Below are 26505 nucleotides of genomic sequence, written 5' to 3'. Positions count from 1 at the left end.
CCAGTCCCGCCTCACAATCCAGTCCGAAAGGCCGTGCGCCTCACAAAGCGTGACGTTATTCGGATTAGGGAGCACGGCTTCAGCTTCGTGCGACTGGACGGCACCATGAGCCAAAAGAAGCGAACCCAGGTCATCCAAGAGTTCCAGAGCATGGCCCCCAGCAGCCCCACCATCATGCTGCTGTCGCTCAGAGCCGGCGGCGTTGGGCTCAACTTCACCGCCGCTTCCCACGTCTTCCTCATGGACCCTGTGAGTACTTTGCGTACTTTTCATTCAAATAGTCTGACGTGAGGTGGGATAACAAGCACATTTCTGAAAACATTTGATTCGAATCGGATTTTATTTGAAGCCCATGTCACGTGTCTCTATTTAGGCTTGGAACCCAGCCACAGAGGAGCAGTGCATCGACCGCTGCCACCGTCTCGGTCAAAAGAGGAAAGTCTTTGTCACCAAGGTGGGGAATGGGAGAAAAGTCATTTTCAAAATTAAAAAAAAATTAAATAACTACGCTGAAACATTCTTCATAAACGCTGCAGTTCATCGTGAAGGACTCTGTGGAGGAGAACATGGTGAAGATCCAAAAGCGGAAGCAGGCGCTAACGGACATGGCGTTCGGCAGCGACCGCAAGATGTCGCGCATCAACGACATCAAGGCGCTCATGGAGTTGTAGAAGTTGGACAACCTGTTAGCCATTTCAAACTTAATTTCATTTATTATGTTAAGATCAAGATGCCTCACACTTTGCTCATTAAGGGGTGGGGGAAAACCAATTGTTACAAATTTTTTAAAAGAAGCCACAAATTGTCGAAATATTTCCATCAATCTTGAACTGAAAGTTGATTTTGGGCCAACTCCCTTGCAAGTCTTCAGCAGGTAAAATGCATTCTCTCTTGGGTTCACATCTGAGAAATTGGAAAAACTAAAATCTTCCACCTCTTTTCGTTTTTTTGGAAAGTTTTTGTTTGACGGACTTTTGTTTAGCACATATGGCTCACAGTTCTGAGGTTCTGGGTTTGAATCTGCTCGGGCTGTTGTGGGAGTTTGCATTTTGCTTGTACAACTTTTTACGTAAAGTTTGTGAGTTTAAAGTGTCCCCGACTGCTTACTCTTGGAGAAATATTGTTCAAAACATGATTACAGCGGTAGTGAGCGGTAATGGACCCCTGGTTTTTTTTTCATGTTTAAACTGTTAAAAGATGTCCTATTTTATATTGTTGACTAAGCAAATAAAAAAAAAAAACAAAGCTATGAAGTTGCTCATCTTTTATTGGCCACAATGTGATTGTACAATGACAAAATTTCACTTTTACGTGTTTTTTTTTTTCTTTTCAAACAGTATTTTTCGGCTGTAGCGCAACCTTCAGTGAAATGAACAATTTCCCACAATGGACCGAGGTATGCAGTAATAAGGCAGCTGGTCACAAGGACGTGCATGCAACAGGAAGGTAAGAAAAGATCCTTTTTGGCTGTTTTAGCATCCCGTACCCAAATTCGACTATAAGGGGAAAACAGTATTGATATTAGGGAAAATACTTTTCAGAAGTACCACATTGTAAATCATTTTCATTTCTTGTTACATAATCTCATTTCTAGAGGGAGTTTTTTTTTCTTCCCTGGAAGCTCTCAAAACTCACACAGCTTCATTTTTTCAATTGCACATCTCAGCTAAGCTTGATACTTTAAATTGATTTGGTAATTTTTGCAAGATGGGAGCCCAGCCAGAGGAATTCTTGTACCAAGAGAAAATGCACACAAACATGCAAACCCCACATTGACCTTTCAACCCAGAACCGTGAAGCAGACATGCCGACCGTGCTGCCCTCTTTAGTCCCGAGCTTCCCCCGTCAGCTCCCTTGAATAGTTGCTGGGTAACCCAAAAAACAACAACAACAACAAAAATGCAGCCCTGCTCGCCCCCACCCCCATCCCCGCACCCTATAAAGGGCCGATTCATTCTGCGTGCCAGTGATGCTTACGTGCGCCACTGTTCAATGTCGGAGTGGGCCAAGTAAGCAGTACAGTGATTTTTTTTTTTTTTCAAATGTCAATATAAACATCCTTGCCCAAGCTCAATGCAAAAAGTGGTAGAGGTCTAAAAATTGATTTTTGATAATGTTGAGGGACCTTTTCTAACGTAACTAAAGTGTCCAACTCATCTGAATTTCAGTCTTTCAATGGTAAATATTCTCCCATTCCTCCATGAAATAAAAACAAAAATCCACCAGTTAACTAATTTTCTCTCTCATCTCAGGGATCAAACCGGAAACTGAATGATGTGCATTTCCTGCAGTCAATTTGAAAATGTACTGTCAGCTATTACAGATTCATAATTTAACCCCAAAAACTGAATTGGTTAATCAATTAGTTGCAGCCCTTCTAAACATCTTAAATCATTTTTCCCCATTGAAATGATTAGAAATTCCATTAATCTGTTCAAAGTCCTCCAAAAATGTGTATTTTAATTAGGGAAAAATAGCACTCCATAATACTGTACCTTATGAAAACATACAATGCCCCCCCCCCCCCCAAAAAAAAAAAAGATACCATCATTTGAATGGACATCGTGCTGCTCTGTTTGCTCGCCTTGGCAGTATAAGGCAGATGGCTATGTAGTTGCAACATCCAACTCCCCTTGGATCATCAGTACGACGCTAATAACCTACAACATAAATGCTACTTAGTGCGAGCGTTCTGCCCCAAGTTCTGTGATTGTTTTGAACAAAGAGGTATAATTCTTTGTTTAATTTCTAAGTGAACTTCAATTAGAAGTGGCAATCATTTTCAGTATCCCCATTTTATTTTTTTACTAGCCCAAATGGACGGAACCATAGGATAAAGTGTGCATACCATGATAACATTTTCTGATACAGAAGCATCACATCGATTGAATGCCTGCAGATCACTTTGGAAATGCACGACAATTTATCATTTTCCATTACCATCTAGCATCGATCGGTCCAATGCATAAGTGATATCGGATTTCACGTTTGGCCAACTACCATTTCTAGGTTGGACAAAATCTCCGTTATTTTGACACAGCACAAGAATTTAAAAAACAAAACAGCAGTTCAAATGCATCAAATATCTATAACAACAGCGATATCCCTCTCCTAGTATCAAATGTTGATGCCGAGTCACTAATGCTAATTTCATCAAGTGTCAGTGTTCTTCGGTGACATTGTGACACATTGTAGATCACTTTCGTGCAAACTTCCCAGTGTGCAGTGAGTGTTATCGTGAGCTCGATACCAATATTTCCGCGCCCCCTTTTGCAGTGTTAATGCCAAGTCGATGCTAATTTCGTCAATAGTGATCAACTACTGCTAGTTTTTTTTTGATTTGTTTGACACCCCCCCAAAAAAAAAAACACATTGCAATAAAAACCAGATGTGAATTAATTTGAGGATTTTCTTTTGTATATTTCTATGCATATATTTATGCTCATTTACAAACTCACTGCATACAGTGGTACTGAGTCTATGGCATAAATGCAGTTTGCAAAATGTGGACGCGAATGAATGGAAGCACTTGAAAGTAGCTGCTCCTGACCTAACCTGAATATTGTTTTTGGACAATTACAAAGACTATTAACTCGTGCCTTGTTTAGTTTGAATTTTCATCGTAAATATCACAATCGCTGTATCGTCATACAATAAAATTAACATCTTGTGTGGATGGCAAGTTGCTGATGCTAATTGAGAGTTTGTCTTGTTTCCAGTAACATCACTGATTGTTCAGCTAAAATATTGCAAAATCTCCCATCATGTCGTCAGGACGTTAGTTACTCTTCCATTTCCCCTCCCTGGCATGCAGTGTCGATGCGAGGTCACTAAACGCTACTTTATTAAGAGTTAACGATCTTGAAGTTACGCATTGAGACATTGATCAGTCCGCAATAATCATATTGTTGGTACAATACGGCGACAATATCACGAGTTACTCCCATCCCTGTTATGCACGGTTGATGCTCGGAAGCTCATGCTAATTTCATGGCAGGTTAAGTGTTAATCGACTAATCAAGCTGGCCGGGGATAAAGTCACCCATAATGTTTATTTTTCCATTTTAAGAAATGAGCACTCGCTCAGGCACACGCGCGCGCGCACACACACACACACACACACACACACACACACACACACACACACACACAGAGAAGGTGCAATTAGTGAGGTTGGAAGACGCCAATCTTCTAAATTACTCTTCTGTGATTGGCTGGCGGTGAGGGAATGGGGTGAAGGTGGAGGTGTGGAGGGGTTCATTACAGGTCCCCATGCTCTCTTGTCAGTCACATCGCTACTTGCTACTTGAGGAAGGAGTCCAGCTTGCGCTCAATGTTGGCGAAGGAGTCGTCGCCCAAATAGTCGATCTGGCCCGCCTCCCAGCGCTGCTTTCGCTCCTCTGAGGAGACGGGCAGGGGGGAGGCGCCGGCTGCCGGGGCGGCGGCAGATGCGGCGGATGAGGACGACGCAGTCTGATCCCCGCACTCGTCCTCGTGGAGCTTATTCTGCATCAACGGGGAGAGGTACAGAAAGAAAGCCCGCTTTTGTTACAGATCCACCCTACAATAGGTTGGGGTTTTTTTTTTTTTTTTTGGTAGTTAATGGTTTTCCCCTCATTGGCTCTCAGTCACACCTAGAATTCAAAATTCTTGGACAAAACATGGCGAGTCACAATCTCAGCGCCTCTTATCTGTCCCACCTTAGCTCTCCGTATCAGCACTCCTGTTTGCTCACTAAGGTCACTCTGCAACTCTGCTCACCTTCCAGCTGCAACATTGATTAAAACCAGACTCAAGGGATTGTTTACTCCCTGTCCTCAAGTTGCAATTTTACCCTCTTGTATTGATACACACTAATTCTGTGGATTTCTGAATGCATGTTCACATATCACAATTCAGCAGTCGTGATTTTACTGCTTCATTGTTTGGTGTTCTTTGAAAAATCAATCAAAAGCCTTTAATGTCATGATATGCTGTGCATACAACGAAATGAGTGCTTCACAAGCTGCACGGTGCAATAAGATTTTTTTTTTTTTTTTTTTCTACCTACTGCTTACTCTTACAGAAATATTCAAAGAAAAATTAAAATTATTCTGCTCTTTTGTTTAAAAAAAAAAAAATTACAAGACTAGAGGCTGAGTCACTACAGTTATGGCAATGCACTCCCAGCTGAGCGTACTCTACTACTAAAGCATAGATTAAGCAAAAAATCTATATATTTCTTAAATTATTTTATTACATATAGTATTTAAACTGTACATGTATTTCTATGCAGTTTATTAGCAAAAGGTTAAAAAAAAAAGCTTTAAAAAGCCAATTTTTTTAAGGCTTGGAACACTTTCTTTTTCTATTCATTGTAATGGGAAACATCGATTTGGTTTTCGAAGAAATCACTTAAACTATTTTCTGGAACAGATTGTGGTCGAGAACAGTCATCACTGTACTACTATCATTTAATATCACTAAGGAAAACAAACTTGCTCACAGTTCTCCAAATAAGAGGCACCGTGTGCTTGCTTCAAGCATGTATTTATGCAGTGCCATTATTGCAGATTGTTCTGTAAAATATATTTTTTACAATATGTTTGAAAAGGGTGTCAAAATACATTTCAATGTGATTATAGCATCTGGGATGTCATTAATTCCATGCTTACAATTTTTTTTTTTTTTTTTTTGTGGAAGGCCTATCTCTGAAGCGGACCAAACATCTCAAGCGACAACTCACATCACTGGCCGTTTCCATGCCGCCGCCGCCGCCGAAGGAGGCGTCGCCGTAGGCCCGCTGCAGCAGAGGCCTCACCGACGCGGCATACAGCCGCCACCAAGACTGCACGTAGTCCGGGTGCAGCCGGGCGCCGTCGGGGTCCTCGGGGTGGCCGCCCACCTCGCCGCTCTGGGGGTCGTACGTGTAGCACCACGGTTTGGTCTTGCCCAGGAAGTGGACTACCTTGGCGTCGCGGCCATAGCTGCGTGGACAAAAGGGAGACGTTAAAAATTAAAAGAGGAAGGTGACGCCGAGGCTAGATTGTGGTGTTCTGCTTGTAATTGGACAAGCGTACATAAAAGGAGCACCTTTGAACTGACCTGAGATATCTTAATAATCGTTTACTACGCAATCTCAGTTTTGTGTGTGTGTCCATACTGTCTAAAAGCAGGCAGATAAGAGTAGATGGCGATGCTGCTGAGGTTGTAGACAAAGGGGAGGTGCTTGGATATGTCGGCTGTTGCCCACGTGGCGAAGAAACTGTTGAGGACGCCCTGATCGCCACCTTCGGAAAGGGAGGATCAGTTAAGAATTTTTTTCCAAAAGGAGTAATGAGAGCTTCTAAATACAGCAAATTTTCAGGGAATGAAATATGATTGCTTAAAAATCATCCGCTGTCAGGCACTTTCGAAAATGATTGTTGTGAAATTAGTCCGTCCATCCATTTTCTTTGCCGCTTATCCTCACAAGGGTCGTGGGGAATGCTGGAGCCTACCCAGTTGTCAACGGGCAGGAGACAGGCTACACCCTGAACTGGTCGCCACCCAATCGCAGAGACAGTTGCGCTCACAAATCACACCTAGGGGCAATTTAATGTCGCATGTTTTTGGGATGTGGGTGGAAACCGGAGTGCCCACCCGGAGAAAAGCCATGCAGGCACGGGGAGAACATGCAAACTCCACACAGGCGGGGCCGGGATTGAACCCGGGTCCGAAGAACCGTGAGGCCAACGCTTTACCAGCTGAACCACCGTGCTGCCTGAAATTAGTAATTTTTTTAATTTAAAATCTATTTTTTTAGGGTCACCCCCCCTCCCCCCCACATGGTGTCTTTAAAATCAGAACCTGGAATCATAATTTTTCAAAAAATCTGCAGTTTTCAAGGGAGTCTGAAATGAAAAGATACCTTAAAATATAATTTCCAAAAAAGGAGTCCACAGTTGAAATTAAAGGGTTTTCCCAACAACCAGGTTAAGAGAATTGCTCTAAACTAAATTTGCTAAAGCAAGTCTGGACGGATACTAAAATGACAAAAAAAAAAAAAAAAAAAAAAAATCAAACGGAAGCGTCACCGTCAAAGCTCCCGTTGTCAGCGCAGAAGGTCAGCAGTTTCTCGTGCGTCTCGACAGACGGCCGGAAGACAAAAACCCCCGAGTTGAAGCAGTCCGGCCAACCGGGATCCGGCGCGGCCGAAAGTTCCTCGCGCTCGAAGAGCTCGTCGATGTTGGAGAGTGCCTACGTTTCGTGGGGGGGAATTTCAAATTCAATTTCAAAAACTTTGGCATCAGGGTCCAGAAAAGGGGATATGTTTATAGTCACCATGGTGTCGGCGTCCATGAACACGCACTTGTCGTAGTGCGTCAGCGTCCAGCAGTGCAGCTTGGTGAAGGTCACGCCCAAGTCGGGCCGCCGCATCAGGGCCAGGTGGGCGGCGTCGCCGGAGTCCATGACGTCCACCAGCCGCACCTCGTCGAAGATGGAGCGCAGCGCCTCCCTGCAAATTCAAGAGCACGGCGATGATTGATTATTGATGTATATATAGTAAGCATTTGCAAAAAAGAAAAAAAATGTCCATGCCAAACGGGTTTCCAATCGTTACCTGCAGGACTCCGTGACGTGAGGTCCGATGAGGGCCACAAGGCTCCTGGTGGTGTGGTGGTCCCGTAACGAGCAGCCCAGGACCATGGCCCCCTTGGCGTAGCTGTCGTTGGTGGCCAACGTCACGAAGGCTTCATCTGGTGAGAACGCCAAAAATAATCACAGTTCTGAGGTCCCGGGTTCAATCCCGGCTCCGGTTTCCTCCTTCATCCCAAAAACGTGCAATATTAATTGGACACTAAATTGGGTGACTGTCTTCATGTGCCCTGCAATTTGCCGGCAACCAGTTCAGGGTGTACCCCGCCTCCCGCCCGATGATAGCTGGGACAGGCTCCAGCATTCCCGCGACCCTTGTGAGGATAAGCGACTAAGAAAATGGCTCAATTTCAACATTTCATTTAGGTAACACTTGAAAAGCGGCTGTAAACCATATTTTGTTTCCTCAAATAGTAATGTTTTTACTTTTAATTTGAAGTTGGCGTCTATTTTTTGACCAGAGAAACTTCCCCGCGATATCCATCCATACATTCATTTTACATACTGCTTATCCTCACTAGGGTCACGGGCGTGCTGGCACCTATTTCAGATGACTGGGCGAGAGGGAGGGTGCACCCTGAATCGGTCCTCAGCCACTACAAAGAGTGCTTGGGCGTTTAACTGAAGAAGGAACCTTTTCTCAAAGCAGTCTGGAACGGGATCATCCTCAAAATTTGCATTTATCATAACGGACTCGTAGACGACCATATCGGTTCTAAGATTAGTAACATTTTCTCACATATACTATACAATTATATAATTTCAAAAAGGAGTCAGAAATGAGATCTCACTAAAATTTCTCAAAGGGAAAATGGGAGTCTGAAAGTCGCGTCTCTGAAATCCATCATTTTCAAAAACATGCAACGTTAATAATTGGACACTCTAAATTGCCACTAGGTGTGATTGTGAGTGCAGCCGTTTGTCTCTGTGCCCTGCGATGGGCTGGCGACCAGTTCAGGGTGTACCCCACCTCCTTCCCGTTAACAGTTGGGATAGCCCCCAGCACCCCCTGCGACCCTTGCGAGGATAAGCGGCTAAGAAAATGGATGGATGGAGTTCAGAATGGGAAGATCGCTATAAAAGAGGTCACTCTAAAAAAATGAGTGTCGAGAACGAGACAATCTCGGCAGCAGTAATTTCCGAACGGCGTGATTCTTGAACGACGTTGCTTTGAATTTTGCCTTTTTTGTAAACACAAGCAATCACTGTAAAAACCCGCCATTTTCTCAAGGGGCTCCGGTCACTGGAGGTTATGTCAGGAAGTGGGGCCTACTTGCCACAATCTGGCATTTATGCATTTTATTTTTTTTGCAATCTTTATTGCTCGTCCAAGTGTCAACATCAGTTGTGAAATAATGGTTTACGAGTATTTGAGGAGAGGGACGTGCACTTGGCAACCTCACAGTGAGAACGCACGGCTACCACATCAAGTTAGTCACAATCACAGGAAGTTATGGGTAACCATCGTGAAAAATAAAGCTTTTATTCAAAAAGGTCTTGCGCTTGACCAGTGTTCATCTTTGGTTACATTTTCTTGAGAAAGCAATGAGCAGATTTTTGGGCAAGTTTAAAAGGACGCAACTGATTGAAGAAACGTGAAGTTGCGGTGATGCAACCTGAGCCGTTTCCACTTTCAACATTAACGGTCCCACACTCAGGAAACAGAATCAATTTGGACCTGAGATGAGCACTAAACAGGACCTGGAACAAGTCACGAAAATGCTTTCAATGTTTTTGGCGATGTGTTTTTACCACAATCTGGGCGCTGCTTCTGCCGAGTCAGCATGTATTGACATGCCTGAACCAGGCTCCGAGCGAACGCCGGAGTTCCGTGCGTCGATCCAAGACGTTCGTCGCAGGTCAAGAGTCTGAACGCAAGACAGCGCGTGTGCGTGCACCCCACGTATATGTGATGTCTGCGGTCATCGTTGCCTCCGTGCGACCAGTCCTTTAAAGACTGGTCGACATAACTGAACAGAAATTGTTGCCGATATGATTATAAGAGTGGCTTTTTCCAAAGTGAAGCTACGCATTTCTGAGAAACAGCAAAAGGTCAAATTCTTTTCCAGTAGGTTTTAATTGAGTTATGTTTTTGTGTGTGGAAAACTACACATGAAATCTATACCCATGTTTTGAAAATTGAAAGTATTGATTTTCACAATTATGAAGGGTTCGGTGAATCCACGTGTGAAACTTGCACTCAGGTTCAGCACCTCGCGTGGGGTTAAGAATCGCTTGTGCGATTAGAAGTGAGCAACGGGCCAAAAGAGGAGAAGGCCGAAGTGTCCGGCAGAATGTGGGGCGTGGGGGAGGGCTCGTACGCCCATAAAAGGAGCAGCTTTCTCCAATCCCTGAAAGATAAGGTTTTTTTTTTTTTTGTTTTTTTTTTTTTGGGGGGGGGGGTTGTAATTCTTGCTATCCAGGCCACCGATGTTAGTGGAAGCTAATCTCATTTAACTAAAATGTATGCATTTGTTAATCAACAGGAACAACCGTGGTTAAATTACAGTTGGTTTTCCATCATTATCATTTGAGTTTTATTTGAGAAATAGATTTTGCCCCACGTGTTCCTCCGAAAGACGCTTGTGATTGGTTCGCTCTATTCGTGCCATTCGACGGTCGTCTCAAATATGACATTTTTTTTGCAAATACCATCACGAAGCACCATATTGTGCTGCAATCTATAGGTTTGTATGGGATTTTGAGTTATTATTCAGATGTACTTTTATAAAAGATACTTTTCAACAGTTTCTTTAGAATCTTGGACACTTTATGGAAAAAAAAAAATCACTATAGTCTGCCATAATAAGTATTATCTAAATCATGCACATTTGTCATTAGGTCAAAATGATGTTTTTCCACATGCTCTACAATTTGATATTACATTGAGAAATTCATATAAATCGTTACTCAACATGGTAACATTTCAAAAGTCATCTTCACAACACTGGTTTATTTTTAAGACACTGGCGGTGCTCAAATTAGGTCTCATTCGTGGTTCGCTTGGCATTCCAATACATTATAAGAACAAAAAAATAAGGGAAAAAAAATGCATTACAATATAGCGATGTTTGAAAGTAAAACTTTGAAAATCCACACCGGAGGTCTTACGACGGTCGGACGCGAGCTTGATTCTCTGGTCTCCAAACTGCTGCAGCAAGTCATTAAAAAAAAAAAAAAACTAAAAATGTCGTGCGAGCACCAGTTTACGTGCGAGTTTTATATTTTATATTCATGTTAAAAGATACTACTTATACTACTGCTACGACTAGTAGTGGGCTATGCTTACTTATGTCGCTGTTTTAAACAAATATTTGCGCCATTTAAAATGGCAGAAGACGACAGAACCAGCACCGCAGAGCAATCGGGCGGCCGAAACGTGCAGTCGGAATCTTACCGGACATGGTGAGGCTCCGCCGGGGTGTAAAGCACCGCAAAGGAGGGAGGAGGACTTGAGGAAGATGCTGGCGGCGGTGACGGCGGTGGCGGCGTCGTCTCGAGCAGCTGCGCTCAATCCGAGACCCAAGTATTAAAGAGCACGTTTTCCGGGTCACGTGGACAGTGACGTAGGTGGCCGCGCCCCCCTGCGGAGGCGGCGGTGCCCTTCGCGCCACTAATTAAACTGGGCAACAAGATGGCGACGGCTGGAATTAAAAAAGTCTTAAAATGTAAAAAATTGTTCGATAAAATCACAATTAGGTTGTACATTTTACAACGTTTTATGTCAAGGTGTCATATTTGTCCTTTCAACCGCCTTTCACACCAGGTCTGTGCTCGCATCTTTATTATCTTACCTTGTTTCCTTGAAATTGCTTGTACTCCTTTTTTTGCTTTTGTACCTGTTCAATATTATTTCACTTCAATTTCTTTAAGCTTGACCCAAAATATTGTGAAAGGTTTAATTGTTAAGTCCGTTTTTGTTCTTCATTCAACCCGAGATATTCACAGGGGTTAGCTAGGAAATTTGTTTTGTGTTGGAAAACGTGAAATTTGACAACAATATCAACAAGTTTGGTTTTCTGCAGAAGATGAGTAGGAAGATGTTAAATTATGTCATCACTGCCTATTGGTGGTCAGGATTGTACAATTGTACATTGCAGCAATATTTGTCTTCATAATTAAGGAAAGTGTGGAATGTTGGGGGGAGGTTGTCATTCAAATCAGCTCCTTGGTGTATTTAAAAACATGTCTGGAGTACACTTTTGGCCCAATACCAATCAGTGAACTGAATATTTATGTCTCGTACGCATATTCATAATAGTGTGGTACGACTGGTTAGAGCGTTCGCCTCACAGTTCTGAGCCCTGGGGTTCAAATCCCGGCCTTGCCTGTGTGGAGTTTGCATGTTCTGCCTGTGCCTGCGTGGGGTTACTCCAGTTTCCTCCCATATCCTCAAAAATATGCATTAATTTGAGACTGGCTAGACTCCTGCACTCCCTTGGCCCTTGTGAGGATAAGCGGCTCAGGATGGATGGATGGCTATCCGTAATGACATATTCCAATGCACCCAGTTATTATTTCTGCTACATTAATTCTATACATAAAAAGCTACATTAAGATAAGATGACATTAAAAATACTTTCTATGCTTTTGTGAATATTAAAATAAAAAGCAAATTGATGCAATGCAAATTTACTTCATAGTAATGTCCATCCATCCATTTTCTGTACCACTGATGCTCACTCGGTCTGCGGTTGTATCAATAATAATATAACTATTGTAATGAATTAACGTTAACATCTTATTTTTGTAATATGCAAAAACCCCGCCTCCAGCCTGTTGACAGCTGGGATAGGCTCCAGCACTCCCCTGCGACCCTCGTGAGGATAAGCGGCAAAGAAAATGGATGGATGGATGCAAAAATCTTTCTCAAGTAACGCAATGATTCTCAAAATGCAGTACTTGGCCTACAAGAGGTGCATGGGCTCACTCTAGTGGCTTGTGAAAGAATACTTTTTCCTTTTAATCTTTAAGAAATTTGAGTTTTTCAGCTTTTATTTAGGGCCAAATCTGATGTAACGTTTGTAAATTACATTTGAATCGATTTTTTTTTTTTTTTTTTTTTTTCCAAGCACACATTTTTAGTTTCCGATCTTGTTCCAACTCCAAAATGGTGCCACGGCCTGCAATCATGTTAAATATTGTTTGTGAAATAATAACAGTTCCAAACTATTGGACGCACAACTGTCCCAAAATTTCCATCCAGTGAGTGCAACAGAATGCAAATTAAAAACATTTATACAATTCTCAATCATGTGCTTTGTACTGCAGGCTGGGCAGTGAATAATGCAGTAGGCTTATTATTCACGGTTGCCGTCTTTGGCCTGCTGGTCTACCTCCCACACCGCTGGTCTGGAATCAGCTGTTGCTGGCGGCCCACGGTAACCGGAGAGCACCTCCGACAGAAAGAGCTGATCATGTGTCCACCGGAGGTCGCGTAGGAAACATGGAAGGCTCGGTATGTTGGGAGGAAACATGCAGGTATGGAAATGGATTGTTGTGTGCATTTTGAAGCCATGTGTAAGGTACGGTAGTTTAATTTCGAATAGAGGGAAAGAGGGTGATGTAACTCGGCGCTGGACTCTAAACCCTGTAGCCATTTTGTAATCCCCCCCAATTTAGTTTTTATCCGTAATGGAACGTCACTGATCCAAGCAAGACAAAAAAAAAAAGGAAGCTTTAGATTTGAATGGGTGCAAATGTTTTTATCTAGTCCGCCGAGAGCCATACTACGTCCATCCGTCCATTTTCTTTGCCGCTTATCCTCACAAGGGTTTGCAAGGAGTGCCGGAGCCTATCCCAGCTGTCAACAGGCAGGAGGCGGGGCACACTCTGAACTGGTTGCCAGCCAATCGCAGGGCACATAGAGACAAACGGTCACACTCACAATCACACCTAGGGGCAATTTAGAGTGTCCAATTAATCTTGGGTGTTTTTGGGGTGTGGGAGGAAACCGGAGTGCCCACCCGGAGGAAACCCACGCAGGCACGGGGAGAACATGGAAACTCCGCACAGGCGGGGCCTTAGAAATATGAGGCCAATGCTGATCCACGGTGCCACCATCATGGAATATTGTCATGTTTATTTGGATAGCCCTTAATAACAAAAGAGTTTCAAACGGATTCACAGGCTCACAGTTGGCAATGATTGATGATATCCCCAAATGTAAACTCCCCAATTGGGAAGTAAAAACTCATAACTGCAGCTATAACTTTGTTGTAGTCTCCTCGTGATAGATATGCCCAATTTTATGGCGCCCATAAAACTGACTTCAGTTCTGAGTTTTCCCATCCGTTTCGTATGGAAATAGCAAAAAACGAGCCCAAAACGGCAACTCTGAGCCAAAATGACGGACGTCTTCACAAGCGTGTCCTCTTGAGACTTTTGGGCAATAAGCCGAGGTGTTAAATGTTAACCGTGCTGCCGACGCCCATCCCAGGGTCCAAACAGGCCAAAGGTCCTCTCCTCCGGAGTGATAAGCTGCTCTCCAGCTTCCTACCTCGTCTGCGGACGTCAAAACGCTGAGGATCGGGTCTGCTCTGGTGGTGGACAGGTGGGGGGGCCTTTTGATTTCCAGCTGAACTGTCAAGGTAACCCACCTGTCTTATTGATTTTTTTTTTTTTAATTTTGTGAGGGTGTCGTATATTACTGGGTACGACACGGGTGTGTAAGTGTTTGCTTTAACAAGAGGCCTGGATTTATTGTTGCAACCCTTTTTGCAGGAAATTGCTCAGAAATTTTCCGCCCAGTTCCCAAGAATGGCAGCGGACATTAAGTCCAAGTGGATCGTATTCCGCGCTTCCATTGGGATTCCATCGAGTCTCAGATTCTGGAGGATCAGTGTGGTTTTCGTCCTGACCGTAGAACAGTGGATTAGCTGGGCAGGGTCCTTGATTTTTCACGGGAGTTCACCCAACCAGTCTACATGTGCTTTGTGGACTTGGAGAAGGCGTTTGACTGTGCATTTCAGGGAGTTCTCTTGGGGGTTCTTTGGGAGTATTGGGTACCAGACCCCTTGAGAATGGCTGTGCGGTCCCTGTAGAACTGCTGTTATTTCCAGCACTACATTTTATCATTTCCAGTGACGGCTGGACTCCACCAAGGCCACCCTTTATCACTGATTCTGTTCATTACCTTTTATGCACAGAATTTTTAGGCGCACCCGAAGTGTTAAGGGGGTCCGTTTTAGTGGGCTCAAGCGCTGAATCTTTGATTTTTCAAGATGATGTGGTTCTGATGGCTTCAACAAGCCGTGATCTTCAAGTCTCACTGGAGCAGTTTGCAGCCAGGTACGAATGGACCGGGATGAAAATCAGAAGTTCCAAATTATGAGACCATGGTCCTCAGTCTGAAAAGGCGGAGTGGAAAAGATTGTCCTCCGACTTTATGCTCTTCTACTTACATTTTTTTTTTTATCACCGGGTTTACAATATTGAACTGAAAAGTGAGCATTTGCTGCAAGAATCATTTCATTTTAGCCACTCTGAGGTGACGCATCGTGTGCGCATGTGTGTACTTTAAAGGCCGCCATGGACAAACACGTTACCCACATTTCCAGGGAGGACCTGGAAGAGCTCCGAGAGGCGTTCAACAAAATTGGTCAGTTCAAACGCGCACACAACTTTTATAGCCTGCCATAAAATCAACACTTAATCGCTCGCGTGTCGTGTGTACTTTCAATGCAAATCATCAGCATTATCGCACATTAGACTTCGCGTGCCTTCAATCTGTGACGTTTTTTTAATGCAGTTATCATCACGCAAAAAATGATTACGGGAGTAATTTGACATAAAATATAGAAATTGGTGCTTCAAGTCACAAGTGGACATTTTAAATAGTGCATGCGTCTGTGATTGTGTGTACGTCTAAATGTATGTCTCCTTATTTGTGATTTTATTGTTTGTACGTTTTTGTGTCTGTGTGTTGGATTTGTGCGGATGTATATGTGTCTGTGTTTTTCTTTGTGTGTGTGTGTGTGTTGGTGTGCTTCTGTTTTTCTATTTTTAGACATCGATAACAGCGGCTATGTGAGCGACTTTGAGCTCCAGGAGCTGTTCCGGGAGGCCAGCTTCTCCCTGCCCGGGTACCAAGTGCGGCAGATTGTGGAGACGTTCGTGGCCGGCGACAGCAACAAGGATGAGAAAATCAGCTTTGAGGAGTTTGTTTCTGTGAGCTCACAAAAAAAAAAAAAATCACACATCCGAACACTAAGTTTTACGACGCACTTGTGATTTTTTTTTTTTTTTTTTTAAATACATAAAGATCTATCAGGACCTGAAGAGCAAGAAGTTGAGTGAGACCTTCCGCAAATCCATCACCAGGAAGGACGGCATCCGGTCCTTTGGTGGGACGTCGGGAATCTCAAGCGACGGGACACAACACTCCTACTCTGGTGCGATAACACAATAAAGCACACACTCCATCAAGAGCGGATTTTCCATATTATGATGTGATTCATATTTTAACAACTACTCAATAGGACAAGATGAGAGAGGGACAGAAAGGTGCAGGGCAGGATGTGGGAAATGAGCAAGGCAGTGGTACTGTTAAGGCGTGTGTTGAGATGCTTTTATAGTGTCTTTCGGGTCACATGCATGTTAGTCAACTGGCGTACGAAGTTGCGGAACCGGTGTGACAGTCTGAGCGTTCCCTGTGCTGAAAAGTCTCCTTTTGTTTAATGTGCATGAGTTACTAACAGGGGAACTCTGGGTACGTAGCAGATGCTAACTGGTCTCATAGTTCCCCTTCTTCTACATAGAGGGAGATAACATACATAATATCCTAACCCTAACCCTAAAAAAATATACACTTGTTCGTCTTTCCGAGACGTCCACAGCGAACACGAACGCTCGGCGACAAGTTGTCGAATGGCACATGTTAAAGTACGGATGGGGATGTTTCAGATTGGCCGGAAGTTTCCAAAATATTACGTGCGTGAGCATTAATCACAAGGGAACTTTTCAGCACCGGGAGCGCTCAGACCGTCACATGAGGGAGGAAGGGTGGGAAGGAAGGGGGGCCAAGCCCTTAAGCCCATCCTGCAGGGGACCTAGTCAAGGGAACGTCACCCACTTCCCAGGAACCAGGGCGATCCCCTGGCCCAACCAAAGTCCATTCCCAAGTGGAGGGACGAGGGTATCAGAATCTCATTACTCAGCGGAAAAATCAAGATAAGAATACGCATGAAAATTGTAGACTTTACATTGATTTGATCGGTATCAGTCAATCATAAGCATTTTATGCTGATCGGTTGATGGGCTTTATTGTCATTCGCCTGATCACTGATCGGAGACAAGTGGGCTTGTCAACCCAAATGCGGACGGATACACTCGTTAGCATGGCGACGACACCACGAGTGGATGGCAACGACTGTATCCGAAGAAGAAAATGTGTGTTGGTGGTCTATCTTGTGATTGGATCAGTAATTGCTTATCTTTTCTTTTTTGTTTTTTAAACACTCTGATTGGTGATTGGCCGCAAAAATCACAGCAAAGCCTTGAAAACTGTTTACTACTTGTCCGCAACCTACTTTTGGCTCCCGACCCACCGGTTGAGAACCCCTGATTTAATGTTTGTGTAATATTTATTATATCTATTCTATTTTTTTTTGTGTAGATGAGGAGAAGGTGGCTTTTGTCAACTGGATCAACAAAGCATTGGCCAAAGATCCTGACTGCCGCCACCTCCTGCCCATGAACCCCGACGACGAGAGCCTCTTCACCTCTGTCCGTGATGGCATCCTTTTGTGGTAAATTACATAATGTATATAGTTAACATTTGCTATTTGGAGGGATTAAGAACAATGACCTGACGTGAATATCAAAAATCTCTGAATTATCGATGCTTAAAAAATATATGGTCATTGTTGACGTGATACACCTCAACTGAGCGACTAAGATCTTTGTATTTTGGGAAGGAATTAAGTGTAGCCTGGTTGTTTTTTTTTTCGATCATGTTTTCAACTTTTTTTTTTTCTTTTGTAGGTGACAATATGAGTTTACTTTCTGTTCTCCCTCGCAGCAAAATGATCAATCTCTCCCAGCCTGACACCATCGACGAGAGAGTCATCAACACCCGGAAGCTGACTACATTCACGATGACTGTCAGTGCCTGCACCCGCTCGTTGTTATGACTTCTGCCCCCAAAGTGCACAGTTATCTTTTTATGAACATCAACCAAGACAATAACTGTGATTGGGGCTTTATTGGACATAAAGTTGGACATTGATTAAATCTGGACTTTGCAGAAGAACCTGTACTATAGAGTATTGACCTCTGTGCTGTGGAACTCTTTTCATACATTTGTAAAACAATTGTAGAAAATTCACACGCGTAATATATTGCATGTGTGTGTGTGTGTGTGTGTATATTTCTAAACAGTAAAAAAAAAAATCACATGATTTGAAAATCATTTCATAAAAAAAAAAATGCATGTAAAAGTAAGACAAAAAATATAGAAAAAAGTGCAATACAAAGGTGCTAAACCCTCTACATTTAATAAATATCGACTTACATTGAGAAAAATTAAAAAATTTGACTGACAACATAACGTGAGGGTTAAAAAGTGATTGTTTTAACCTTATTTTTTGGGGGGCTCATTTTTAGGAAAATCTCGTCCTTGCGCTGAACTCCGCGTCGGCCATCGGCTGCACGGTGGTGAACATTGACGCTCTTGATCTGATGGTCGGCAAACCTCATCTGGTGCTGGGCTTATTCTGGCAGATTATCAAAGTGGGCCTCTTTGCTGATATAGAAATCAGACGGAATGAAGGTCAGTGCATCCACTCAACTTTTTTTTTTTCTAAACTTTGTCATTTCTAACACCTACTTGTCCTGTAATTGTTTTATATTGTTATTCTTTTTGTTCAAATTAAATCGTTTTTTTATTACAAAGGCCTTTTTTTTTTACTAAAAATATTTTTTATATGAAAGGAAAATATTATCCATCCTTTTATCCAATAAGTAATAATAAAAGCTCCATTAAAAAAAAAAAAAAAGTGAAATATTTTTACATCAAATTTTTTCAACAAATCAAATATTACTACCCCCCATTCCAGATCCATGATTATATTTTAAATATATCTGTTGAGGAGTGATCATTTTATCAAATTTTGCAGTATCTCACAGCCCTCTGGGTAATGTGTGTCTGGCTATAAAAACCTTCATCCAACCGTAAATGCAGTTTAATGAGCCGTGTGTGTGTTTCTTCTTTTTTTTTTTTTTTTCCCCTGCAGGAATGATTTGCCTCCTGACTGAGGGGGAGAGTCTGGAGCACCTGATGTCTCTCTCCCCCGAGGCGCTGCTGCTACGCTGGGTCAACTACCATTTGCACAACGCCGGCACCAAACCCATCAGCAACTTCAGTGAGGACATCAAGGTCCTTCTAACAACACACCAATACTTGAGCAGTTTAAATGTTTAGAAAAGGTCATGTTACTGTATATTAACGTGTAAAAGTTTGCGTGCATTTTTGAGTCATGCGAAAATTTTACCCGAAATCCCAACACTTAATGTTCTGGATACGGATGTTAACACCGAGCCGACTTGTTCCGCAGGACTCTCGCGCTTACTTCCACCTCCTGGACCAGATCGCTCCCCGTGGGGAGCACAACTACAGGAGTGTCAAAATCGACATGAGCGGCCTTAATGTAAGTCGTTTTAGCGGGACTGTGATACAAATACGGTCCGCAACCAAAGATTTGGGGTTTGATTTCCTATGCTGCCTTAGCCAAGGTCCTAGTTCTTTTCTGTGTGAAAAATACTTCTTTTGTCACTTTTCCCCCCCAAGTTTGTAGATCTCGTTTGTTCATTTTTTGCTTCATGTTGCAAAAAAAAAAAAAATACGAGGTAAGAGCAAGTTGTAGATAAACCGCAAAAGTGAAGCGTCACGTCATTTGTGTTTGAAGAATTGGGACCTGAACCAGCGGGCCGAACTGATGCTGCAGCAGGCGTCCCGTCTGGACTGCCGGCAATTCGTGACGCCCCAGGACGTCACCTCGGGCAACAGCAAGCTGAATTTAGCTTTTGTGGCCAACTTGTTCAACACGCACCCGGCCCTGCAGAGGGGGCACATCAATGGCTTGGAGGACGCCCAATTGGAACGTGAGGCCACCGGACTCTTTGACTTTATACTCGATTAATAAGGGAGCGTGCTGTTGACAGCGCAAATGTCCTGTCTTTACAGCCGAGAGCCGTGAAGAGAAAACCTTCCGCAACTGGATCAACTCTTTGGGCGTGAATCCCTACGTGAACCACATGTACCAGTAAGTCAAATCACAAAGTCTACCCGCTTGTGCCAGAGTGTCTCCTGCCTTCTATACATCCATCCATTTTCTTTGCTACTTATCCTCACGAGGTTCGCGGGGAGTGCTGGAGCCTATCCCAGCTGTCAACGGGCAAGAGGCCGGGGACACCCTGAACTGGTCGCCAGCCAATCGCAGGGCACATCGAGACAAATAGCCACACTCACAAGCACACCTAGGGGGCAATTTAGAGTGTCCGATTAATGATGCATGTTTTTGGGATGTGGGAGAAAACCAGAGTGTCCACCCGGAGACAAGCCATGCAGGCACAGGGAAAACATGCAAACGCCACACAAACGGGGGCCGGGATAGATAGCTGGGATAGGCGCCTGGGACCCTTGTGAGGATAAGCGTTTCAGAAAATGGATCGATTGGATTTATTCACTGTTCACCTAAAAACATACACTTGATAAAATGACGTCCTTTTTCTGTCATAAAATTAGACTACACTTTTCTTGTTTAGGTCAATGAGGATTACCAAAGTAATTTGTATTTTTATAAATACCCAAAACTCTAATAAATCTTATTTATCTTTATTTCAGTGATCTGTGCGACGGTTTGGTGATCCTGCAGCTCTACGAGAGGGTGAACGTTCCCGTCAACTGGAAGAAAGTCAACCAGCCGCCGTACCCCGCCTTGGGGGCTAATATGAAGAAGGTTTGACTCGTGACAGCGCCGGTGTGATTTGCTCAATTCAAATCGAATAAAAAGCGCACTGTTAGTTGACCGACTTTGACTTTATTTTACTTTTGTCGCACAGCTGGAGAACTGCAACTATGCCGTGGGCCTGGGCAGAAATGCGGCCCACTTTTCCCTCGTCGGCGTTGGCGGTGAGAACCTGAATGAGGGAAGCCCCATCCACACCTTGGCGCTGGTGTGGCAGCTCATGAGGAGGTGTGTTAAGACTTCTCAGGAATTCTAACACTGCCATACTTTATCGTGGGGGGTTGGATTACATTGAAAGTCTTGGTTTGGGTGGAGGGCCTTTTGCATGACCCTGGTTTTAGTGGTACATTTTTAAGTACACAGCAGAGATTTGAACCCCGGTTCTCAGAACTGTGAGCCAGACGCTGTAACCAGTCGCCTGCCGTGCTCACGCCCGCAGGTACACAATGCTGGTGTTGTCGGACCTTGGCGATGGCGAGAAGGTGGGGGAGCAGATCATTCTTAACTGGGTCAACACCACCCTGAGCCAAAAGCGTAAAGATTCGCAGATCAGCAGCTTCAAGGTCAGCGTGTGAGACCGTCCGTCTTATATAAAATATGTTATATATTCCTGGTTCAGTATTTATACTTGGAGATTTTTTTACCTATCCTGTTATTTGATTTGGAAAAAGCTTACTCTGTTTTTGTATTACTGTTACTATTATGCTTTTATGTCAGCACAATATGTTCCTTTTGAATCTGCGTTTCCGCAGGACCTCCACATCAGCACCAGCCTGCCGGTGATCGACCTGATTGACGCCATCGCTCCCGGCACCGTCAAGTGGGACACGGTGACGAGACCGCAGAGGGGCGTGATGAAGACGGCCGACAAACTCAACAATGCCAAGTAAACGGCGCTCAAATTCGCTCCGCACAGTGGATTTAGCAGAGGTCGTAAGGACTTTGGGACTTGCTTGGCTAAAACCTATGAAAGACGAGACTTGAATTCAGTTTGAACGGCACGAACCGCCAGTTGAAAAGCTGCGTATTCAAGATATCGGACCATTTGTTGTTTTTGAAGGAAAATGTTTTTTGTTTTCGCGCAAACGAAAAGACTCATTACGAATAGATTAGAATGTGGGGAAAACACCACACAGGCAAAGCCGGCATTTGAACCCCGGTCCTTAGAACTGTGAGGCCAAGGCTCTAACCAGTTGGTCCACCGTGGCGCTGATGAAATTGATTAAATTAGAAAATATATAAGCTACTATAGTACAGTCGACCAATATACATCACATTTGCACATGCAGAATCACATGAAAATATCTGAATCAGTTTTTCTGAGGTATTTCTCGCCAAGTCATCCCTCATTCTCTCCCGTTTGCAGATATGCGATCTCATTGGCCCGCAAGATTGGCGCCCGCGTCTACGCTCTGCCCGATGACTTGGTGGAGGTCAATCCGAAGATGGTGCTGACACTGTTTGCCTGCCTCATGGGCCACGGTTTGAAAAAGGCTCATCGCTAACCCACCCCAACTGCCCACTACTCAAGTTTTTGCGTTATTTCCCCGAGTCCTCATTCATAGTCTTTGAAAAATGATCACGCCTCCGTATAAAAACTGCAGTTTTGTTTCCTAAGATTGTCCCCCACCACCCTCCACCCTTATATTTTATTTAATTGGTCATTAGAATGGATGAGATAAAAGCAAATATGATTGACTTGTTCACTGTGAAGCTTTGTTGTTAAATGTGGTACATGCCTACTTGCAAATAAAGACATCAAAATACTTAGATTATCTATCTATCTATCTATCTGTAGGGTAAATTGAATCGGGCTGACTTCTTTTTACCTGTCCCCAAATATTTTTGTTCAATCAAAATTTTATAAAGTTCATTATGATAAATGTGTTACTAATCTATAACATGATTAACTTGATAAATGAAAGTAACCCCTGAGCCCAAAAGGCCTACAGATATCTACAGTAACATTCATGTAAAAAAATAACAATAAAATTACCATTATTTTTAACGACTGATTAGAATATAATAAAGTTTATTAGGTTTTGTGCTGAGTGGGGTTTTTCCCCCAATTCAAAACAACCAAGCTAACACAGACATTAAAAAATTATGGCGTCAAAATCATTAGAGAATAGTAATTTAGATATTTATAGAATAATCTATATGAATGTTACAAATGAAAAATGGTATAGTAAGGTAACTCGAAATGATTCATATAAAATATGATTACAGTCCACATTTGAAATCTATATGATTATAAATCAAACATGAATTGAAGTGTGTAATTTACATTAAAAATGGTCAGATAGTGTTTGAAACCTGTTGGTTGAGCAATTTCTATATTTAGATACCTGTTTTTGTTTTTTAAATTTCTGGCGTGCAACTTTTTGGCCCTCGGTACTTTCCGTACCCCTAAAACATACGTCAGAATGGAGCGAAACTTTTAACCGGCGTGGTCGTTCAAACTCGTCGCGGCTCCCCGACAACATGATTTAGGAATTCTTTAAAAGACACAACACAACATCATGACGACTATGGAGGGGCTGGAGATGTCGACCATGATCCCGGCTCTTCAGGAGCTTGCCAGGTAACTCCGCTCTGCTCTGCTAATGGAGAACAGGCTAAGCTAACACAGCACGTTCGCCATATATTTACTTCCGCTACAGCTCCTAAAAGTTATTTCGAGATACTTATTAACTTCTCACAATGTTTTATTTTATGCTTTCAGCGCCAGCCCAGGAGAATACGATGAAGCTGTCAAGAAACCTCGACGGATCCTGTGTCAGTTCATTGACAGGATCCTGACGGACGTAGACGCAGGTAAGACCGAATAAATGTTTATACACACACAATTATATATATGTGTGTGTGCGTATATATATATATGAAAGCAAAAATATTCCTTTCAGATATTAGCGATTGGACATGTCTAATTAGTGCCAGAAATAAAGGCGTAAACGTTTGCTATCGGTTTTTGCCATGTCGCATGATTATGACGTCATTAAATGTTGATTTGTGTTCATAGAAAGTAAGGCTTAGATGTAAATTCAAGAAATGTCGAGAAATTTAAAAGCATGACACTTGTTCTATGTCGTCATTAATTGGTTAGGAATCGCACAGCAATCAAATATTCATTGAATTAATTATGCATTATGATGATGGCATGCAATTGATTAACTCTTCTCAAAGTAAAGCAAATCTATTTGTACAGCGCATTTCATACACGGGGGTAACTCAATGTGCCTTACGTGATTAAAGGCATTTGAAAAGAGATAAAACATTTAAAACGGGATAAAAACAGAAAATGATAAACAAGATATAAAAAAAGACAGTTAAAACTGCATACAGTGCAAGTAATATGATCAAAAAGTGGATATATTCTAAAAAGCATGAGGAAAAAAATAAGAGTTTTCAACCTTGATTTAAAAACATTCCCACTTGGGGCTGACCTCACCTCTGTTGGCAACTTATTCCATTTGTGTGCGGCATAATAGCTAAATGCCGCTTCGCCATGTTTGCTTTGGACCACATTCCTTTAGCGTCTCTCGGGTTGAACAAGAAGTCCACTTCGGAGCCCGCCTGCATCATGCTGCTGGACTTTGTGCAGCACATCATCAAGTCGTCCTCGCTTATGTTCGCCAACCCTGCCTGCCAGCCTGCAGATTACCCGGATGCCACGCAAGGCTGTACCGGTAAGACAGGGTTCATTTACAATAATTATTATTGATATACCGTACATAACCCCTGAAAGTAGCTTTATCAAGCATAAATTGCTTATTTTTAACCGACTTCAGCAGCTGGAATTTGGAAGGTGGAACAAACTTTGGTTTCAACCACCAGGATAAATATTGTCAAGTTCTGTTTTCAACTTCCGTGTCATTTAAAAAAAGAAATAAATAAAATCATCAGGTTCCAAAGCACCGAAGTTAACAGATTGAACGTGTACGTATTAGGCTTTACAGGATCAAAATTCACCTATCAAGGAGTTAAAAAATGACAGCCAATCACCGATCCCGTCACGAGCCCTCTGATCGTAAAAAAAAAAAAAACGGATGCGGTGTTATCGGAATACAAGATTTTGTTGCAGTAGTCTGGCATAGAGAAATTTTGTAGTCTGATCCGCGTTTTACGTGTTGTCTCTTAGCCAACTTCTCAGGACAGAGATTAAAAAGTAGTTTAAGGTGATTCAAATCATAATAATAAGATATTATTGTGTAATAACAATCTACCAAATATGACTGTAAATGAATTATCTCAATGTGATCATCTGACACCCCCAATTATGACAGTACAGTGAATCTACGGCCGCAGCGCTAACTTTCCGGTCTCTTCCCGTTTGTTTGTCCTTCCTCCAGATTTCAGCAAGTGGGTGACGCTTCGCCTCCTGCGCGTGGCCGCCGCCCCGGACTGCATCAGCATCCACGGGCAGGCGCGCGGCGCCCTCTGCTCCCTGCTGCACTCGCTGCTCATCCGGGCGCCGTTCATCTTCGCCCGCCTGGCCCACGACTTCGTCCTCCTGGCGCACGACTTGGGCGCCACCCTGCGCGCCCACGTCGGCTCCCGCTCGCCCGGCCTTTGGCCCGTTGCCCTCCAGTCCTTCGCCGCCCCCCCGCCTTGCGCCAACCTCACCGCTTCGCCTCTCGTTCTGGCTTCGCCGTCGGCGTTGGAGACGCTGGCTGCGGTGACCCTGTACGTGGTCACCGACGTCATAAGAGGCGTAATCTCCCCGCGTGACCTGAGGCTGGCCTGGGAGACCGCCTGCGACATCCTGGCGCACGGTAACGCCCGGCTGAGGACGGTCGCCATGGCGATGCTGAGGCGGCTGGTGGACCTGGGGGGCTTCCCGGAGGCGCAGGGACACCAGTTCTTCGCCGCCTTCCTCCACGTGCTCGAAACGCAAACGGGCGGATACGAGGGGGAGCTGCTCAGTCTGACTCGGTGCGTGTTTCACCAGGCCGGCGCCCGACTGGAGCCGACGTACCTGGCGCAGGTGTTGGAGAGCGTCTGCGCTGTCGCGGAGGCCCAGTGTTCCTACGCAGGTATGGAATTGAATTTGAACCCAACAATACAAAAAAAAAAAATAATAATTAGCATTTTCCGTTTCCTTTGAGATGTTCCTTTTTTTTTTTTTTTTTTTTACAATATGAGCGCCTGTTATTCATAATGGCAAAAACAGGAAGAAATCTTTTACTAGCTATTTTTGATTGATTCAATGCTCATTTACCCCAATTCCAATTTTAATATATCTCAGAAAATATCAATAAAAAATATAAAATGTAAAAAATACATAAAATAAATATTAAATAATAGATAAAATATAAAATATTTCCAACCTATCCTCCATGATATGCTGGAAAATAACCCTGTTTGTCCGTTTATGCACATTTTTTCCCTTCGACACCTACTATGAGTACAAGATTGCATTGCCACCTTGTATCAGTTACGCAATATCATTGTTTCAAAATAAAGTTATGGAAGCCATTTATTTTCAAGAGTAATGTTATAAATTCAATTATTACAACATGGTTTAGGTCTGGGTGGGGAAAAAAAAAAAAAAAAAAGGAAATGACATTTCCCATGCGTAGGAAGCTCGGAGACCGGCGCCCCCTTGGGGACGGAGGTGACGCAGTCTCTGTGCCACGCCTTGGACTCGGCGCTGTCGGTCGCCGGGGGTTACGAAAGCGGTGCCACGCTCCAGAGGAGGCGAGTGGTGGAGGTCTGCGAGATGCTGGCGCGCACCGTGGGAATGGAAACTCAAGCTGAAGTACAGTATTTATTTATTTTTTTGTGTAGTTGATTGTACTTCCGTCAAGGCTTTTTTACTTAGTACACAACTTTATCAATCTGGCTGAGTGGTCAGCAAGTGTGATGAGAATCTAATCTTGGTTGTCATTCAACATTTAATATTTTTTTCTTTTAAAAT

General features: G+C 43.3%; 4 protein-coding genes across 16 annotated transcripts in view; 3 read left to right on the top strand and 1 right to left on the bottom strand.

Annotated features, from left to right (window-relative positions):
- hltf (helicase-like transcription factor) overlaps positions 1–1185 on the top strand; it is a 29382-nt gene extending 28197 nt beyond the window's left edge. For 4 of the 6 annotated variants that reach the window (XM_061844454.1, XM_061844455.1, XM_061844451.1 and 1 more), the window contains 3 exons: positions 69–249; positions 374–454; positions 537–1184. In XM_061844454.1, the coding sequence (XP_061700438.1) occupies positions 69–249; positions 374–454; positions 537–671 (397 nt within the window). In that variant the 3' untranslated portion in view covers positions 672–1184. Of the gene's footprint in view, positions 1–68; positions 250–373; positions 455–536 lie in introns of all 6 variants that reach the window. The other 2 variants (XM_061844450.1, XM_061844452.1) reach the window with 2 other exon arrangements.
- A 2848-nt stretch (positions 1186–4033) lies between these two features.
- On the bottom strand, positions 4034–11167 carry LOC133513567 (glycogenin-1-like). Of its 2 annotated transcripts, none has more exons than XM_061844467.1 (7): positions 11015–11167; positions 7583–7718; positions 7303–7477; positions 7056–7218; positions 6143–6269; positions 5726–5966; positions 4034–4506 (listed from the first exon to the last, which is right to left on the bottom strand). In XM_061844467.1, the coding sequence occupies exons 1-7, from the start codon at positions 11019–11021 to the stop codon at positions 4303–4305; spliced, it is 1053 nt and encodes a 350-aa protein (XP_061700451.1). In that variant the 5' UTR covers positions 11022–11167; the 3' UTR covers positions 4034–4302. The 2 variants fall into 2 exon arrangements, with proteins under 2 accessions (XP_061700451.1, XP_061700449.1); XM_061844465.1 differs by lacking the exon at positions 11015–11167 and adding an exon at positions 9370–9526.
- A 58-nt stretch (positions 11168–11225) lies between these two features.
- LOC133513565 (plastin-1-like) lies at positions 11226–22328 on the top strand. 7 transcript variants are annotated; one of them, XM_061844459.1, is made up of 19 exons: positions 11247–11383; positions 12393–12533; positions 12889–13098; positions 14057–14170; positions 15142–15217; positions 15626–15786; positions 15881–16010; positions 17234–17366; positions 17639–17720; positions 18223–18388; positions 18852–18994; positions 19173–19265; positions 19524–19719; positions 19802–19880; positions 20462–20576; positions 20680–20813; positions 21025–21148; positions 21338–21471; positions 21952–22328. In XM_061844459.1, exons 3-19 carry the CDS (start codon positions 13078–13080, stop codon positions 22088–22090), a joined length of 2040 nt encoding a protein of 679 aa, XP_061700443.1. In that variant the 5' UTR covers positions 11247–11383; positions 12393–12533; positions 12889–13077; the 3' UTR covers positions 22091–22328. The 7 variants fall into 7 exon arrangements, with proteins under 7 accessions (XP_061700446.1, XP_061700442.1, XP_061700445.1 ...); XM_061844458.1 differs by lacking the exon at positions 12393–12533 and having other exon boundaries at positions 11234–11383; XM_061844463.1 differs by lacking the exon at positions 12393–12533 and having other exon boundaries at positions 11238–11383; positions 14057–14207.
- Positions 22329–22985: 657 nt separating this feature from the next.
- atr (ATR serine/threonine kinase) overlaps positions 22986–26505 on the top strand; it is a 33101-nt gene continuing 29581 nt past the window's right edge. Inside the window, exons 1-5 of the mRNA XM_061843127.1 lie at positions 22986–23169; positions 23311–23402; positions 24122–24274; positions 24938–25621; positions 26168–26346. Coding sequence (XP_061699111.1) covers positions 23108–23169; positions 23311–23402; positions 24122–24274; positions 24938–25621; positions 26168–26346 — 1170 coding nt within the window. The 5' untranslated portion in view covers positions 22986–23107. The remainder of the gene's footprint in view (positions 23170–23310; positions 23403–24121; positions 24275–24937; positions 25622–26167; positions 26347–26505) is intronic.

The sequence above is a fragment of the Syngnathoides biaculeatus genome, chromosome 15 (genome assembly GCF_019802595.1).
Source record: "Syngnathoides biaculeatus isolate LvHL_M chromosome 15, ASM1980259v1, whole genome shotgun sequence".
NCBI classification, from domain to species: Eukaryota; Metazoa; Chordata; class Actinopteri; order Syngnathiformes; family Syngnathidae; genus Syngnathoides; species Syngnathoides biaculeatus.
The sequence above is the reverse complement of the archived record's forward strand: the minus strand, read 5'-3'. Positions and strand labels throughout refer to the sequence as shown.

Excerpts from the sequence above, each read along its gene's own strand:
- LOC133513567 (XM_061844465.1), bottom strand. The coding sequence starts at position 9,403 with ATGCTGACTCGGCAGAAGCAGCGCCCAGATTGTG. Across the intron at positions 7,219-7,302 it reads TCATGGACGCCGACACCATG|GCACTCTCCAACATCGACGA; the intron begins GTGACTATAAAC and ends CACGAAACGTAG. Across the intron at positions 5,967-6,142 it reads TATCTGCCTGCTTTTAGACA|CTATGGCCGCGACGCCAAGG; the intron begins GTATGGACACAC and ends TTGTCCACGCAG.
- LOC133513565 (XM_061844457.1), top strand. The coding sequence starts at position 11,252 with ATGGCGACGGCTGGAATTAAAAAAGTCTTAAAATGTAAAAAATTGTTC. Across the intron at positions 15,218-15,625 it reads AGAGGCGTTCAACAAAATTG|ACATCGATAACAGCGGCTAT; the intron begins GTCAGTTCAAAC and ends TTCTATTTTTAG. Across the intron at positions 19,266-19,523 it reads TCGACATGAGCGGCCTTAAT|AATTGGGACCTGAACCAGCG; the intron begins GTAAGTCGTTTT and ends TTGTGTTTGAAG.